The sequence below is a fragment of the Drosophila mojavensis genome, unplaced genomic scaffold (genome assembly GCF_018153725.1).
Source record: "Drosophila mojavensis isolate 15081-1352.22 unplaced genomic scaffold, ASM1815372v1 contig_74, whole genome shotgun sequence".
In the NCBI taxonomy this organism is placed as follows: Eukaryota; Metazoa; Arthropoda; class Insecta; order Diptera; family Drosophilidae; genus Drosophila; species Drosophila mojavensis.
The window spans coordinates 12054123-12072242 of NW_025318899.1; the positions used below are offsets into that span (position 1 = coordinate 12054123).

The 18120-nt window shown below is 38.6% G+C and overlaps 3 protein-coding genes across 4 annotated transcripts; 1 reads left to right on the top strand and 2 right to left on the bottom strand.

Annotated features, from left to right (window-relative positions):
- Window positions 1-212: 212 nt before the first annotated feature.
- LOC6582186 (MICOS complex subunit MIC13 homolog QIL1) lies at window positions 213-1251 on the bottom strand. The gene is made up of 2 exons (XM_002007854.4): window positions 965-1251; window positions 213-880 (listed from the first exon to the last, which is right to left on the bottom strand). The coding sequence occupies exons 1-2, from the start codon at window positions 973-975 to the stop codon at window positions 514-516; spliced, it is 378 nt and encodes a 125-aa protein (XP_002007890.1). The 5' UTR covers window positions 976-1251; the 3' UTR covers window positions 213-513.
- A 101-nt stretch (window positions 1252-1352) lies between these two features.
- LOC6582187 lies at window positions 1353-7703 on the bottom strand. Of its 2 annotated transcripts, none has more exons than XM_032731198.2 (7): window positions 7635-7703; window positions 7222-7365; window positions 5059-5633; window positions 4816-4996; window positions 3953-4609; window positions 3503-3706; window positions 1353-3407 (listed from the first exon to the last, which is right to left on the bottom strand). In XM_032731198.2, the coding sequence occupies exons 3-7, from the start codon at window positions 5552-5554 to the stop codon at window positions 2693-2695; spliced, it is 2253 nt and encodes a 750-aa protein (XP_032587089.1). In that variant the 5' UTR covers window positions 5555-5633; window positions 7222-7365; window positions 7635-7703; the 3' UTR covers window positions 1353-2692. The 2 variants fall into 2 exon arrangements, with proteins under 2 accessions (XP_032587089.1, XP_043865705.1); XM_044009770.1 differs by having other exon boundaries at window positions 3953-4321; window positions 7635-7701.
- Window positions 7704-8517: 814 nt separating this feature from the next.
- Window positions 8518-18118, top strand: LOC6582188 (mucin-19). The gene is made up of 8 exons (XM_002007856.4): window positions 8518-8819; window positions 10757-11593; window positions 14063-14813; window positions 15794-15908; window positions 16561-16786; window positions 16850-17027; window positions 17089-17225; window positions 17285-18118. The coding sequence occupies exons 2-8, from the start codon at window positions 11101-11103 to the stop codon at window positions 17413-17415; spliced, it is 2031 nt and encodes a 676-aa protein (XP_002007892.4). The 5' UTR covers window positions 8518-8819; window positions 10757-11100; the 3' UTR covers window positions 17416-18118.
- Window positions 18119-18120: the final 2 nt, after the last annotated feature.

Consider the following 18120-nt stretch of genomic DNA (forward strand, 5'->3'; position numbering starts at 1 on the left):
GTGCATTTCTTTGTTGTAAATCAAAAACAATGTCTGACACTTTTTAATCTGCTGTTTAAGCGAACGTGAAATGCTATCATAAAACAGTTTAAATAATACAAGTTTATCACGTGGCGCACACGTACAGATTTACAAGTTGAAAATATATATGCATCAATGTAAATATATCTATGTATATATATAAACTGTTAGGAAAGTGTATTTCAGTAAAGTTTAAATTAAATCATGTTTAATTCGCTTTGTTTAGGCGTTTATAACATAATATCGTTTATTACTAGCATAAAAGATCGAACGACATACGCTTAAGTATTCCACAATTAGAGGTAAATAAGTAGTATTTTATAGCAAAACTTTTGCACTTGACATCTTCGATTTTCCCAGCAGAGCCAGCAGCTGCTCCGACAGTTGGTTTCGTGGGAAAGTGTTACACAAACATAGTGTATTCAATAGACTAACTACGAACTAACATGAAAACAGCCTTCTATCGAATGGCTAAGGAAAGCACATCTTGGACTACTTTGTCGCTGGCTGTTGCTGTTGGTGTTCGCTGGCCGCGATTGCTGGTGACTTGGCGAAATCTTCAAATGTATCTTTCACCTTCTTCAGGCCTCGGCCCGCATAGCAGGGCAGCATGTGAACAAATCGGAATGAGTTCTTGACGCCCTCGTTGTAATAGTGTTTGGCCAGGAAGCGCATTTCGCCCACCCGTGGCAGCTGTGGCACCTCGAACGGCAGCTGCTTCTTGGCCTTCTGTACATATGGCCTCAGCTGATCCTTAACATCGTTGTAGAGTTTATCCGTTTGCTCCGTATTGCCCCAAACGCCAGCTCGGCGGGTGTAGTAGACAGCGCCAGCGACCAGGCTGCCGCGTACCAAGAGTCTTTACAGAAAAAATAAAAACAATAATCAAATGATTAGCTTGAAGGTTACGTAATTTTCGCTAAGCCAATGTGCTGCAACTTACCCAATTACCATTCTGTCGCTATTTGCTTATATGCTACGGAAGGGGAAGCGTGTTGGGCAGATTGTTTCTTTATTTCCAGACTTGGCCAAGCCTGGTCGTAGATCGTCGATTGCTATTAACTATGAGTTCAGCGAAATTGTGTGTATGGCAAAGACAACAACAATTCGTGGTGCAAGTTAACATCGCGTTTAGCAGTGCTATGTTAAATAACAGAATCGCTCCACACCCAACCGCAGCCCAGCATGCTCCACCGCTAACAATCATATAAAAATATACTCCACACTTAACGAATTAAAAATTCCGTTATGAAAATTTGTAATAAAAAACACGCATTGAAGATCAATTTATCAAACTATAGACTTTGATGTATAAATCAATACAGATGAAATCCGTTTTAACACACATATATAATTCCTTTTATTAATATAAATATTTGTTTGCATCTCTAATGAATGTGGATGTCTCATGCAATAAACAGTTGATATAAAACTTGTTGCACATCAATAATGAGTACATATAACATTTTTTTTTTTAATTTTAGCTTACTGTTTTTTTTTTTTTTTTTTTTATTTTTTTTTTTTTTTTTTTTTTTTTTCATTTTCATAAGTATAAATTCCTTCATAAATAAGTTTTGTTTTACTCAACACATTCATAGAAACATGGATTAAGAAATATTTTGTGTTCGAATTTGTTTTATAAATTAACACTCAGATATAAAATACATATTTATGTGTGTATAAGTATTATATATATATACTTATATATATATATATATGTTTCACATAATTTTTATATATGATTATCAATAATTACGTTGGTGGAAATTACTTCGGATGAAAGTTCTTTTCTGTTTAATTTATTTAATATTTTGGCTTTGCAACTGTAGAAAACCAAGAGTTTTGGTGATATTTGGGTTTTGTGGAACACTTTTTTTTAACATAATATGCTCATATTTTCCTTGCAATTATGATCAGCTTTTCGTTGCCCACATATGCACTCCGTGCTTTATATATTACTTTTCTAATTCCTTATTGCTTTTCATTGTATTTGAACAAAAATTGACATTTTCCATTGAGAACTTCGTATAGAACATAAATTTACGAAACATCAGTCTTCGCTTGTAAGCTGATTGCATTATTACATAGTATCTTATATACAATTTCGAATAGCTATTCCATGAAATTTGTTTTATATAGTTTACATAGAGGAAACAGGAAACGGGAAACAGGATATAGATTTGTAGAGCTTACTTATTACAAGCTCATCAAAATTATAACAATATAATATTTATCGACACCACCTTCCTCTTTAGTTCATTAACAATTTAACACATAGACATATAAAATAGTTATTATTTGCTTGTTTTTTATGTTCTTCAATACATCGATTAGCGCCTATGGCAACACAGATAACAATACGTAGTTAGTTAAAAATGTTTATATAACACAGCTAACACTCTTTTTAGATGTTTTTTCATAGAAAACGAAGGGAAGAATTTGTAGTTTTGTTGAGATCGTATTTAGACGGTTTCTATGCTAAACTTAAATTCAATTTTCGGTGTCCCAATTTGGATTGCATTTTTATCAAAAATCGCATCTATCGTCGAACATTACATAATAATAGATCTGTGCTAAAGTAACTGTCGTTGGCTAGCGGTTACTACATATTCAATACACCTTAACAATACAGCAGACACACTTATAATTATCTACAATAATCTCGATTTGTTTAGGTTTCGTTTTGGATTTGCTCAAGCTCTTCTCTTGGTGAGTCTTCAGCCAACTTGGGCTGCGTTGTGATCGGAGGTGGCGGAAGAGGCGGTGGAGGTCCCTCCTCTATATCTATAGAATTCTCGCGCTCCGTTATGTCTGGCATTTTGAGCGAGAAGCTGCTCAGCTTACGCTCCGCGGAGCCCAGCGAGCTCTGTGAATCCGCCTTCAGCAGCGTGGAACGGCGCTCATTGATGACCTTCAACGAGTCGTACATGTGCTCATCGTTGCTCGCAGAGCTGCCGCCGCGCTCCAACGAGCGTATATAGAATACCGAATCATCCCGATCCTTGGCAATGGCCGGCTTCGGTCGATAGAACTGCCGAGAGCTGTTGCTTCTATAGAGCGTCGATGGATTGGATTTCTGCTGCTGCTGCTGCTGCTGCTGCTGTTGTTGCTCTTGGTGCGGTTTCGGATCTGCACTGCTGTCCAATGGCAGAAAGTCGGGCCGTTGTTTCTTCATCGGCAAGCTGTGTGTGTGATGCACCAGCTCCGTTATCTCGTTGTAGGAGACATTGCAGAGGCTGTTGTTGTTGCTGTTGCTGACGCACTCCATGGGCATACGCTCATCGATTATCTCCACACTTTCCTCCGGCACTGCCGGCTCCATGCTCGATTGTCCAGACAGTTGACGCACGGGGGGAGGCGGCTCTGAGCACACAGACAATTGGCTGCTGTTGTGCATAGTTGAGCAGACAGTTAGGCAAGTCTTTTGTGTCTGTGATGATGATGATGATGATGATGATGATGATTAGAATGCAACACTTACCGGAACTCCTTATCAACGGATGGCGTTGCCGAGGGACCGGAACTGTAGCGCTTGGGTGAGCGCAGTATCGACTTGGGCATCACTTCCGGACTATGCAGATCCACCTGAACGCGCCGTGAATCAATGCTCGAGGTGCGACTCGCCACCGAAGCACAACGTGCCGTCCAGCGGCCGCTGTATGAAGAATCCGACATGGTAGAGTTGCTGGAATAAGGGATTGTAGGCAAGGTTGAAGGAAAATTTGGTTTAAGCTCATAAAATAAAATAAAAGTATAATGGGCTACAGAGAGCTAGCAGGAATCATAGGCCTATAATATAATCCACTTCAGTGTTGTTAAAGACTGCTACAAGATTTTGTTGTACTTTTAAAGCTACTATGTATGCTTTAAAGCCACTAACAGTGTTGGTCAGCTCTTGCATAGTGTATATAGTGTTGTAAACTGCACTTACCGCCTGTGTCCCAGCGGACTGCAGCGATCCCGCGCCGCCTCCTCGTGCTCGATGGGTCGCTGGCGCGCCAGCACATGCCGCTTGGCCGTATCCGAGCGTTTATTACGCTCGGCACGCTTCTCGCTGCCCGCCGAGCTGTGGGTGGCCGCAATGCCGGCGTCAAAGGACGAGGCCTGCCAGTAGACGCGACTCGCTGCAGGCGGCTGCAGCAGAGTACAGGTGGAGTGCTCCCTAGTAGCGCGCTGGATCAAACTGGATGAGTTGCTGATGAGGCGTGCATTGGAGCCGCCGGCACCGCCAATGCCCCCAGCCAAGCCAACTGAACCGCTGCCCGCCGAGCTGCGGCTTGGACGCACACGACGAACGCTGCTGCTCGAGCAGGATTGTTGTTGTTGTTGTTTGCGTTGTTTGTGTTGGTGATGGCGATGATGATGATGATGCCGTTTGCAGCAGTATTGTTGTTGTTGTAGCAGGTGCAGTTGTTGCAATTGTTGTAGTTGTTGCAGTTGCAGTTGTTGTTCCAGCGGCATGAACAGATTGGAGTGATTAGTGTCGAGGCAGGCGTTTGGATGAGCGTTTGCATGGATGGTGGACAAATCGGGCACGGAACCTGTGAACGTGAGGCGACGCAGCTTTGGCGAGAAGCGTGCGGATGCGCTAATGATGGGATGCAAAAGCAGACAGAAACAGAGAGAGAGTGTGTGTGTGTGTGTGTGAGTGTGAAAGAGAAAGAGATATGCAATGAGGCAGCCAATTGCGAGTATTTACAAATTTCTTATATACAAAATTTACACAATGCGATGCTTCCATGAATGTCAAATGGCTAAAGAATTCTATTTACAGTAACATTTAGCGCTAAGTACCTGAGTGACTTGGAGAAGTTGATGAGCTCGGTGGTGAGAGCTTCGCGATCGAAGGGCTGCGCCTGCGTTTGACCAGAGCTGGGTGCACCAGCCACCGCCTGCAGCTGCTGATGTGGGTCGCCAGGCGAGGAACGAAAAACGCCGAAATGCTGATCCCAGCGCGTTGACTGATACTGAGCACCTGCATAAAATGATGATGCCATGAGCAGTAGTGGCAACCTCAAAGCCACGTCCAGGACTTACCCATGCCTCGACGCTGAGAGGCGGAGCTGCCCTGATTGCTGCGTGTGGTCGTTTTATTGCAGCTACCGGCGCCGGCTCGTAGTCTTGCTGGCACCACCTTAGCCGCCGAGTCGCGCGCCTCAAAGGTCATCACACAGGAGGCCACCACAATGAAGCCGCCAAAGCCCATCACTATGGGTCCCACATAGGCGAAATTGTTCAAATGGAAGCCCTTCAGATCGTTCTTCACGCGTACCGTCACATTGCCGCGCAGCTCTGAGCCCATCGACAGATGATCCGCATAGTAGCCGAGCGTGGCCATGCCGGCGCCCACCAGCATCAAGGCCAGGCCGAGGATTAGTGCCCGACAAGCGTGCCACAAGCACTTCGAGGACATCTTGCCGCGCACCACCTGCACATTCCATGTGGCACCCGAGGCCGGATGGGCTCGTCTTAGGTTGCCCAGCGAGTGCTTGCGCCGTGTGGTGCCAACACCACCGCTGCGACGCGATGGCATTCTTACAGCCACATTGACGTCTCGCCCTGTGGTGTATTTATAGCACAGCACCACCAGCTCCTCATCAACGGATGCAACGCTGCAGGACAAACAACAAAAGCAGCCATTAGCTAGTCAAGAATTTCTGAATGGGACAATCAAATCAGGTCGATTGTTTGGCAAGCAATTTTAGAGGGTGAAGCATGTCAGCTCGAATGGCAAAGAAGGTAATAAAAAATTTGAAATTAATATTTAAGCTCTATAAAATGACATTCGAATTGTTATATTGAATGAGAATATTGAGGAAATGACGAGGAAAATATATTAAAATTTAATCAAATAAATAAATAACTTGCATTTAAATTGTAATCTTTAGAATAAAATATCTGAGTAAACTACCAATTAATTGTTTTTAAAAAGTTATCTCTACTGAGATATAGGAGCCTATATATACCAACAAAGGAGTTCACCCCACATTAGGTAAACATAAAACAAGAAGAACTTTGCCTTGAGCTTAACTATTTGGGATATACAATTTAGCTGTTCTAATCATATCTCAATCCAGCCAGAAACCTTGAGCTTACTATAAGCAACTTTAGATCTAAAGATAATCCATAATTTACTTCTTACCCTAGATTTCGAATAATTTTCTGATTATATACATAAATATACTTTCTACATACCTAACTCTTCTTATATATTTTCTATATTCCTTTACATGCTTCTTTATATCTTTGCCACTCACTTCCCTTTATATGTGTCCTGAGCTCTTCCCTACATATTTCCCAACTCTTCTATCAAGATACATCCTCATACTTCAATTAAAATTATAAGCTATTCACTTCTGTGTATTTAGCTCTTATTCTATGTAGTTACCTCAGCTTTATTCCACGAAAATTCCCTATGCTCTCATGACTTAAACCACTTCTAATTGTTACAGGTCATACAAATAGTTGGTATACCAGAATAGTCCGCCCTTTTCTCATAGCTTCCTATGAATAAGAATATTTTATTCTCTCGGCAGCACTAAAAAACACAATTCTAGACACTAGAGGGTTTCCAATAGTAAAGAATTGTTAAGACTTGCACATCCACCTGTTGTTTGTGTAATGTACAGTGAGGTCATCTATGTGTGACTTGGGGCTGTTTAGAGAGAGCGCAGTTCAAGTATGCGCCATGTGAGTGCATGTGTGTGTTTGTGTGTGTGTACAGTGAACTAATTGTGCACACAACAAGACATGAGTCAACAATAACAACAACAATGTCAGTGCCAAGAAGCCAGGAATAGCTGCAAACAGATCTTATAGAACAACAACAGCAGCCACTTGTAGGAAAACACAAACACATGCACATATACGCACACTCGCACACACACATGCACACAGAGTAGGCAAGGCATCCGCACAATTAGTACAAATCCCAACTGGAGGCGAGCGCCTGATGCCAGCTGAAGGATCTGATAACAAGCTTTTCATGCAGCTGGCTGACTGACTGACTGACGGACTGACTGACACTTTGAGCTCTGTAGACACCTGCAAATTGAACGAGATATAAGTGTAGCCAGAGTGCCAACCATTTTCAAGATACTCGTACCTTTACATAACTGTCAACAGCAAGGAATCACAACATACACACACACATATATACATGCATACACACGCACATATAATGCATAATTAATTACTTACGCGTCTCAGCTTTAATTGATTCTTAATTTTCCTGGGCGGCCTTAAACGCTTTTCCAACAGATTTTCATTTTGTCAGGTTTTTTTTTTTGCGAACGTTTGGAAGTTTTCTTTTTATTTTTTGTTCTTTTGTTTGACCTAAAACAACTTTTCTTTTCACGTTTAAGTGGATAAGTATGCGTGTGTATATGTGTATGTGTGTGTATACTTAGGTATTTATTAGAATGCTTCAGTTGTCTTTTGTTAGCTGCTTTGTCTTAATTATAAAAAATATATATAAAAAAAAAAACAAACTAAGACTTGGCCGATATTCGCTTTTGTTTGATTCTTTTCACGTTTCGTGCCTTAGCCACCGTGTGTATGTATATTGTGAGCGAAACTTTAGATTTTTTCATTCAACCGAGACGTTTTCGCACTTTAAACTATTTGCAGCAAACTGACTGGCGTTCGCCTGCGGTCAAACTCTGTCAAGGACGAAGGACGTCTGCCACCGACCAGCATCCAAGCATTTCTGATAACACAAAAGTCACAACAGCACCAGGTGGAGATTTGGCCTAAATCGAGAGCGCATATTAGAGAGAGAGAACGAGAGAGATATCTGAGTGCGCTCTGTAAGCAGTGCGTAAAGGCATAAAAATTATGCGTACTGCCAGTGGCGCCATCTGTGGGCAGTTTTAGGCTGTTATACGTTGTTGATTGATTTTACTTATAAAATAAACAGTATAAGCTGCGTAGACTGCTCCGCAAAGCTATTTAAGGGAATTTATTATAAATAAGAACTCAAATATTATTCATAGAATTTCTATGAAATATTTTAGATTTTTTATATACATTTAATTATTCTCGAGAGCAGAAATATATGCGTTTTTAATTATATGAAAAATTCTGTTGCAACCTAGAATATTTCACAGATATAAGAGATCAAAGAAAAGTATACAGAATTATTAGCAATATTTACTTATAATAGAAAACCCAAGCACTGATGCTACCGAAAAATTTAATTTAAATAAACTTGACAAAATAAAATATTTAAAACCCATTTCCGCCCCTTTTAATGCACTGCTTTATCGACTTTATACCTAAATTACTCACCACCCAACCCCTAGCCAATTCGGAGTACCGAATCTCAACACAAGACAAACTCAACGAATGAAGCTTTCAGTTGCTCCAACCTACCCCAGTCGAGAGCCGAGCGTGTAAACGAGGCATTGGCAGAGATTTCGCAGTTTTGATGAGTTCGGCAAGTCAACAACAATTCAAATTCAACAATCCAACTGATTTGGCTGCCTGTAGATGGACAGTCATAAACGAAGTGTAACGGCGTCTTGACGTTCCCAACCAAAACACGCTCCGGCTGAAATAAAACGCTTGAACAAGAACGGAACCACGAACATCTTAAAGTCGTACTGCAAGTCGAATCGCAGAGGCGTTTATAGATGTAGCCCAATACCAACAGGCAACAAAAAGAAAACCAAAAAGAAAATCAAGTCAACTTGCGTGTAATATACCATGTGAAAGCGCAAACTATTTAGATTTCATATTCTAACGAAAGTTTTGCCGTGCAAAGGATATGCAAATTTCGTTGTGCATGCCATCAAAATGTAATAACAACAAAATAAATACAAACAAACCAAAATAAATAAAACTAACAAAAAATAATAATACACATATTAAATATTCTATAGTTGTCAAGTGATTTGTGCCAAGTTAAACAATAAAAATATTCCGTACCGTTAAATTCAAAGCGCTTAAACACAATCGAAACAAAAAACGGAACGCGATTTGGGCGTTGCTCATAAAGGGGATTTGCTGTCGCGCTTCTTTTTTTTATGCCCTCCAGGAAATTTGTTGTGGGCGCCGTTTGTGAAATTGAAATTGTTTCTTTAAGACACTCGGCTATCTCTTATGTATATATATACGTGTATATATGTAACTATATATATAAAAAGATAAAATCAAAATAAAAGAAGATGGCTACAAAAAACCTCATACAAATCCACGTTTCGGTCTAGAAAGCCATTAATACTCTTGACTGCTTCGAACATATTTTCAATTTTTTATTTTTATCGCAAATTGAGTCAAATAGCTTGCGGTCTTTTATGTTTACGTCTGAGTGGACAGCTGCCTTATGTCTGTTGATTTTTATAAATCAGCATAGCTTGCATATTACGAGCATTTGCAATGAATGCAAATTCAACAGGAACAACATGCAGCCTGCCTTGTCAATTGTTTGTTTAGAAGAGTTTCGTAGATGAGCTTATTGGCTTTTATGCAAGGTCTATCTAGTATTTGTGAGTGCCTCTTTGCCCTTTTGTCTATTTGTGTAGGTAGATTCTTGAATTGTTGAATATATAGTTATACTCTGAAAATGGAAAATCAAGATATCTTCTTTTTTAGATAGACAAAATGGAACTTGTGTTTGTTTAAATAGGAATTTTTAGAATTTGTTTAATATAGAAAATTGAAGATTTAAATATCTATCAACGCACAGATACATGTTTAATAGATATTTGCTTACGCGTATCTTAGAACGTACTGAATATGAATATGAATATGAAATTTCTAAAATGAATACCGTGTGCTTAGTTCTTATAAACTGATCAATACATACATATTGATATTCAGATATTTCGATCTGTAGATAGAATGACTACAGATAGATACAGATAGATAGAGCTACAAAAAAGGAAGATTGAATTCTTAGATAGGTACAGATACAGATACAGATACAGATACAGATACAGATACAGATACAGATACAGATACAGATACAGATACAGATACAGATACAGATACAGATACAGATACAGATACAGATACAGATACAGATACAGATACAGATACAGATACAGATACAGATACAGATACAGATACAGATACAGATACAGATACAGATACAGATACAGATACAGATACAGATACAGATACAGATACAGATACAGATACAGATACAGATACAGATACAGATACAGATACAGATACAGATACAGATACAGATACAGATACAGATACAGATACAGATACAGATACAGATCAACATTGCTCATAGTCTTTGATGGATAGATAGATCTTCAGATCATTATGCAAACTATCAAGAGATTCACGTGACAAACATCAATTCTTTATATATATTTGAGTATGCTTTATGGTTATGTATTATGCAGTCGTAAGAGCCCAACCACAACGTTCTTAATTGTGTTTTTTGTTTAGCTTTTATGTTGCTTGTGTAATGTGAGCTAAATGTAAATACATATGTCGAATGAAAGCATAACACACTCATATATATATATATATATATGCAGCATAAAAGCAGCGGCCAAAAAAAAAAAAAAAAAAAAAAAAGAAAATAGTTTATGGTAAAGAGGCTTTGCTGTCATGGCAAGTCGAACACATGTCTGTTCGTCTGTCTGTCAGTCAGTCTGGCTGCCTGATGTAGAAAACTTCTATTTGGGTCACTCGCAAAACATAACAGACACATCACAGTTATACGCAAATCAATTTCATTTGAAATTTTAATGTTTTTTGTAATTAATTCCAGGCATAAACAAATATTTATCTAAAACTAATAGCCACAAATCAAACATTTCAATTGAATTACAAAAGAAATGCTTAATAAATTAACAATTTTCAATTATGTAAATGCTATTAAAAATCCAAAACACAATCCAAGCCACAAATGTAAATGTAACAAAACACCAAAACCAATTTAAACAACTAAAAACTGAAAACTGAAAACTACAAACTACAAAAAACAATAACAATAACAATTGCATTAAGTGGCGCAGCAAGGGCGAAGTGGTATAAAAAACAACGAGCTCAAATGCAGTTTGTGAAATGTGTTTTAGTTAAGGCAAATTCCACGCAGGAATTCACGAATACAAAATGCGTTTAAGTGCAACGACAGCAGCAGCAACAACAACAACAACACGCATTAAAACCCTAACGAAACAACAAACGCTTCAAGCGACAACCACAACAGCAACAACAACAACAACAAGCACGACGATAGCGACAACAACAACTAGTGCGACAACACGCCAAACTGAATGTTTCATTTGCAATTTAATACAATTATTTATACTAACAACAAGCATCGTTTGCACCGCTAGTGCCATGGGCAGTGGTTTACTGCAGGCCCAGGCGATGGCCCTGACCCACGGCCAGTCCGCTCGCCTTCGTTTGGAGGAGTTGCCCACAGACTACGATTCCTCGATGCTGGCTGCGGCTGCTGTCAGTGCGGAGGCAGCAATAGTTGCTGCTGCTGCTGCTGCAGCTGCAGCTGCAACAATGACAACAGCTGGATTTCAATTAAGTACACACACACCCGCACCCGCACACACCCTGCAGCTGGCAACCACGTTACGTGCTGGCTACGGTAAGCAACATATACCAACTCTATTTCTGTGGCCATCCATAGATTGTCAACTGCTAATTGCACCACCAACCACCTGCAAAGCTACCTGTGTTGTGTACATATTCATGGGAACGAGAGCCATGTGATAGCAGGTTTATTTAGGCGGAAGCACCAGCTTTCTAAACTTTAAACTGCTGGGAATACCCTTGTCATTTTCCATCGGATATTCTCCACTCTCCAGCTTCATTTGCTTGCTGTGCATAGAATATCACTAAACTAGAAAATGGGAAAGCTTTTAAGCTCGGAGCATATCAATACAGTTTTCCATTTTTTCAAATTTAAGCTTTAGTTGGTAATTGATGAACAGGATGTGATGAGCAGGAAACTCTTTAAAGTTCAGGATATCCTAAATTGCCTGAGTAAGCAGATGTTAAATGCTAAAAATATATGAAGTCATAAAGATATTATTCGATAGCTCATAACTGTAAATTGACTTGACTGTCTTATGCAAGATTGGAAGTCAGCCTTTTAATCCTTGGATGACTGCCACAGCAAGTCAATTCCCCATAATCGCTGTTAAGGCATTTGAATTTCTTCATGTGCAAGGGAAGTAAAAGAATTAAATTGTTGGAGCACTCTCATCACACTCAACTTGCATATTGCAATAAAATCATTTTCGATTTGCAGCTTGAGGCCCACCCAGGCGGTGGCTTTATTATTTTTCGTCAGATAAGGGGGATCTGGTATCCGCAAGTTGCGGTTCTATACAATCTAGCTCTGAAGAGTCAGAGCACCTCAGTCAAACAATCAAATAAAACAACTTTTATTAACAATATATAAAGGCAAAGTAGATCGACATTAATCAGTGTTACAGCTGAATGCTTCATTTACCACAGACGCACTTCAGTCTAGACTTCAGCTTGTGCTTTAATTAAATTTCAGACTCTTTTATAGACTGAGTGCTAAATAAAAAACATAATTATATGCAAGCATTTATACAAGTTCGATCAATTCTGTTTAATTAAGACTTATCATGGTTGGCAGTTTCAGACTCTTCATGGTTCAACAATAAGTTAAGGGCTTAAGAATAATGAAAATATGCATATAAATGAATTTCCAACAATTCTGTTTGATTCAGGTTTATAAACGTTTCATTGCAACTATTAACACTTACCTGGGCACTTACTCCAGCCTAATTAAACTACAAACTCAAATCCTTTAACATTTGCTAATTGCTAACAAGCTGCCACGCCCCCGGTACTCAACTCCCAACTAACTATGCCATAGTTAAGGCATGCTTGAAACTTTAGTCTATCGAAACCAAAACTTTGCGAAAGGTTTTGCTGCAATAATGAATCTTTAATGAATCCGAAAAGCGTATAATAAGTAGCATACTTTTAAGAGCTCCAATTTGGCTCGCTTAAAAAAAACAAACACCTGCTGCAAGCAGTTAGCAATTGTTACCAGGTTCTATTATATATTTCTCGGCTATTATGTGTTAAACACGCATCATAAATAAAGGAGGCAAGAAATAACCTGACCTGAACTAAAGCAAGATCATTGACGTGTAGCCTGTTATTTATAGAGTCATTAATCTCTAAAGTAATTTTTTGAAAGCTTACGAAATACTCGAAATCGTAGCCAGCTTTAACCTAACACGAACACAGTTGACCCCCACGAAAAAGCAAGGAAAACAAAAAATAAAATAAAAGAAAAGAAAAGAAAAAAACGTTCCCGTCAATACTGAAACTTTATTACAACATATTAATCAAGTCTCAGTTAGAAGCAGAAACAAAGATATGAGTGGGCGTGACGAAAACTAAATACCCTGAATAGAAACAAATTGCTGAGAATTAGAAAGCTTTTGTTAAGTGCTCCAGAGAAGGAAAGGAAGGCCAAGAGTAGGGAATTTACATTACAGAAATGTGGGATAAAATACTTGAGGAGTTGAATTTGTAAAGTAAAAATTTTTATGGAATATTGTAGTATTGTATAGATCTCATATGACATATATGATCTCATTCTTAATAGACATGAAGCAAATATCAAGTAAGACTAGTTTAGGTTTAGAAAATATGTAAGGCTTACATACAAATGAAAATTAAAAAAAAAAAGAAATAACAATAAAAGGAAAACTTCATATATTAGAAAAGGTAGAATAGGTGTATGAAAAGATATTTTCTATAACTACTCAAAAAAAGAAAACACATCATATCTTCATTAAAAAAATGGTTAAACTTGAATAAATATCAGCTATAATTTGCTAAACAATTACACTTCACTAAAAAGATCCATCGTACTACATACATATATAGATAAATACACCATACAGGCCCAACTAAATCATTCCACTCAATACAGTCAACATTGGCATACGGCTTAAAGCTGTCACAACAATGCGGCCAAAAGAGAGCGTGTAATTTGTTCATCAAACTAGTTGGCCAAACGTCCTTAAACTCAATTTTGCTTGTCTTTCATTATGCGACATAGATTCCAATGAAATCGATAATTCCTATGCCGCTGCGGGAGCAGCCGCAGCAGCTGCTGCCACTGTCGAGGCTGATATTGGCTTTGATGCCGATGCTGATGACGTTGAAAAGTCGGCCGAGGATTACGTCATGGCCATGGAACAGGGCCAGGAGTCGCAGGCGGAGACAGAGATGGACACGGAGACGGAGGCGGAACAGCGGCACTGGCACAATACAACAAAGCAGAAACAAAATGAGGGAGCAGAACCGAAAACGGCAACGGCAGCCACGCTGGCCGCCGCATCCATTGGCAGACAACTAATGAATGCAAAAACACAAGATTTATTGTCCTTATCGCAGCTTAGTTCATACCAAACATCAACAGCCAAAGCCCCAGCTGCCGTTGGGGCTGCAGCGCAGCGCGAAAAGAACGCACCAAGCCAGAAGAATGCCATCAGCATGGGTGGCGCCACATCTGGTGGTGCCACATTTCAACAAATTGGCTCACAGCGCGTCAATGGAAACGCTCCAGCAACAGCCACGCCCACAGCAACTACTAATGCAGAGAGACAACAGGTCGCTACAAATGGCTCGTTGGTAGCGGCAACCCTAGCCACAGCGACCGGAACGAACAAGACCCATGTGCGCACCTCGGCCAAGAAGGTCGAGAGCAAATACATATTGCCCAAGCAGCAGAAAACCGATGCACCAATGCTCAACTATATCTTTGATACTCACTCTGCATCCAACAAACATCATCATCACGATCAGAGGTGGGTTATGCGTAATGTATATTACCATTAAGGCAACTGAGGCAGAAAAAAAAGAAGAACGTCATTTATATTACTTGATTTAATTCCTTTGAGTTTTTGAAGTCTGGAAAGTTTTCTTAGGGCTTTTGTTTTATTCCCAAGAACTTGGTAAAATTGATATATAAATTTACCGAGTAATATATTATTATACATATATATAGGCATTTTAATTATAATTTTTAGAACTGAAATTTTTTGTTATAATACTTTTAGTATGTTTTATTTTTTTATTTTTTATGAAGTCATGTTTGAATTATACCAAAAACCAAATCTTAAATTAATGTAGGTTTATATATAAATATTTAATATAACATCTGGAGAAAATAATTTCCAGCATTCATCTTCATGCACAATTATAATATTTGCCTCTAAAACAAAACTGAATATAACGATTCATATTTTTAAAAGTGTTCCTTATATTATTTTTATGCTCCAAATGGATTTCCGTAGTCTACAAGGAAAATTTATACTTAACTCTGTATATTCTGAGTGTTTTTCCGTTCAGCTCTATTAGGCAAACTTTTAAATTATAGGTTATAGTTTCTATAGTTTACTCTAATTACACCGCAAATCAATAATTTGCTTAATAGTAAATAACTGTAAATAGACTTTATGCAATAGTTCAACCATATAATTGTGGAACACACACACCATCGATGCTCCACCCACCCATACTGAGGAGCAGCAGTTAACTGAAGGTCGTTTGGTTTGCTGTGTAAAACATTTTGAAAACTTAAGTTTTTAAGACTCTCGCTACAAGCAATAAACATTAAGCATAAGAACGCACAGACCAACGGGAGCATGTGTCTGTGTAGGCTTACTTACATACACCTGCTGACCAATAAAAATGCACACTATATACATATACATACATAAATATATACATATATATACATGTGTTTACCTTTTACTTACATCACATATGCTCGGTTTCCTTACAGATATGGGCCCCATTTCGAGGACGTGCAACGCGTCGGACAACCAACAAATATGACTGTTCAGGCGGGTAGCAGCATTCATTTAAATTGCAGAATTTCATTGCTGCAAGATAAGACTGTAAGCATAGCCACTTACTATAAACTCGTCTAGCTTTACGAAACAAGTTTAAGGCTCTGAGATATGTCAAATGGAGCAGTGCTGCTTATAAATTTATGACAGCATGCGAGAATATACTATAAAACTTGCAGTTACTTAAGCTTAGCCAGTTGTGTAAGAAATAGCAGAGGCTTAAATTCCATGAGACTCACATAGAAGGGCAGTAGATATAAAATATGAAATGCGAGACCAAATGAGAAAAGCACGTAAGTGGGAAATAGTCAGAGAGAACTTAGAAAAGAGAAAAAATAAACAAGAAAAGAGAAAAATAAGGCATAGACTTAAACAGAGAGAAGTGAGAGAAGAGTCAACAGAGAGGAAGAGAGAGAGCGGGAGAGATTGAGTGAGAGTTAGAGAGCGAGAAAGAAAGAGAGAAAGAGTAAGACAGAAAAAAATAAGTGGGAAAAAGAGGGGGATAGAGCGAGAGACAGAGAGAACCGATGATTGTGAACTTACTCAATAATCCTCACAATGTATGTACACAATAATTCAATGCCTCAACATAACCGCCCCTCAATGCAATTCTCATAAATAATGTAAGCTTAAGTAGCCAGCAATGTAATAGAATGAATGCGATTATAGACAACAAATTACAAGAAATTGCCCTTGACAGGTCTCCTGGGTGCGTCGCAGTGCGCAGAACGAGGAGAATGCTCTGGACTTGCTAACTGTGGGCCTGAACGCCTACACCGGTGATAAGCGCTATAAAATGGAATTTCAATATCCCAACAATTGGCGTCTGAAAATCATCAATGTCAAAAAAGACGATGAGGCGACATATGAATGCCAGATCTCAACACATCCGCCCCGCGTTATCCAAATTAATTTGCATGTAAATGGTAAGAAATACAAAGAAACAAATGATAATTTACTTGATTTCAATATTGACACTTGTTCCGCAGCTCCGAAGGTGATGATTGTGGATGAATACGGAGATCCATTGCAGGAGAAATACTATGAAATAGATTCCACACTGCAGCTGTCCTGCGTGGTGCGAAATGTGGCCATGACCAGCTCCGTTGTATATTGGAAACATAGCGATAATGTGCTCAACTATGATGTAACACGAGGTGGAGTTAGGTAGCTGTCGAATAAGCATCGTAAATTGCCCATATATCATGTGAAATTCCTCTACTCCTAGTGTTAAAACTGAACTGATGGAAGATGGGGCGAATTCCACCTTATCCATCGCTAAGATTCATAAGGCCGACTCGGGCAATTACACCTGTTCCATTAGCGAATATCAAAATTTTACCATAGTAGTGCACATACTAAATGGTAAGCATAGATGACTATATAAATAAAATAAATATATGTTATACCCTTACTCCACTTAGGCGAAAGTTTCGCTGAGCTGCATCATGGTGGTGCCGGTGGTGCACATGCCAACTGGCAGTATATAATTGGACTGTATTTCCTACTGCTGTTGCGCTGGATCGCCAGCACAACCGTGTTTACATCCAGGTAAAGTTAACAAGGCCGCCTAACTATACATACATATATATGGTATATATATGTGTGTTATATATAAATAAATGAATGAATATGATATAGGCATAAATTGTTCACCTGGTAGTCTTCTTATGTACATTTTTGTTAATTAATTGTAAAGATTTTTGGATAGACAAACACATAGCGAGAAGTTATTAGAAATAACTAAAAACTAAGTTTAAATTAAAACAAAATAAGTTCAAATAAATAAACTGAATTGTTGTTATAAGCAAGTATACCATAAGTGAATGCCTAGTAAAATGATGAAGTGTATTCATTTATTCGTTTGATATTGGTTAGCATCGATTTGTACATGTAAAAGCGCACATAAATTTAATGTTACTACATAAGTCAGCGATTTGCGTGTGGCGCAAATGATGCCAACGAATTTCGAAGCCGCATATGATAAATTAAAATACAAGAAAGAAAAACAAATCAAATAAATAAATAAGATACAGGAATGTAAGATAACATGATGATGAATGCAAAAGGATTGAATGCGGTCGGGGCAACTATAAATAGCGTACGTGCATATTGTATGTCCCAATACCCACACACATACATAGTACTATTCAAAGGATACCACAGCATAAACATGTGTAATTTAATGCTTACAATATCTAGGACATAAGCCGTCATATGATTAATAAATATAAAATTACCCAATGATTGGGAAACGAGT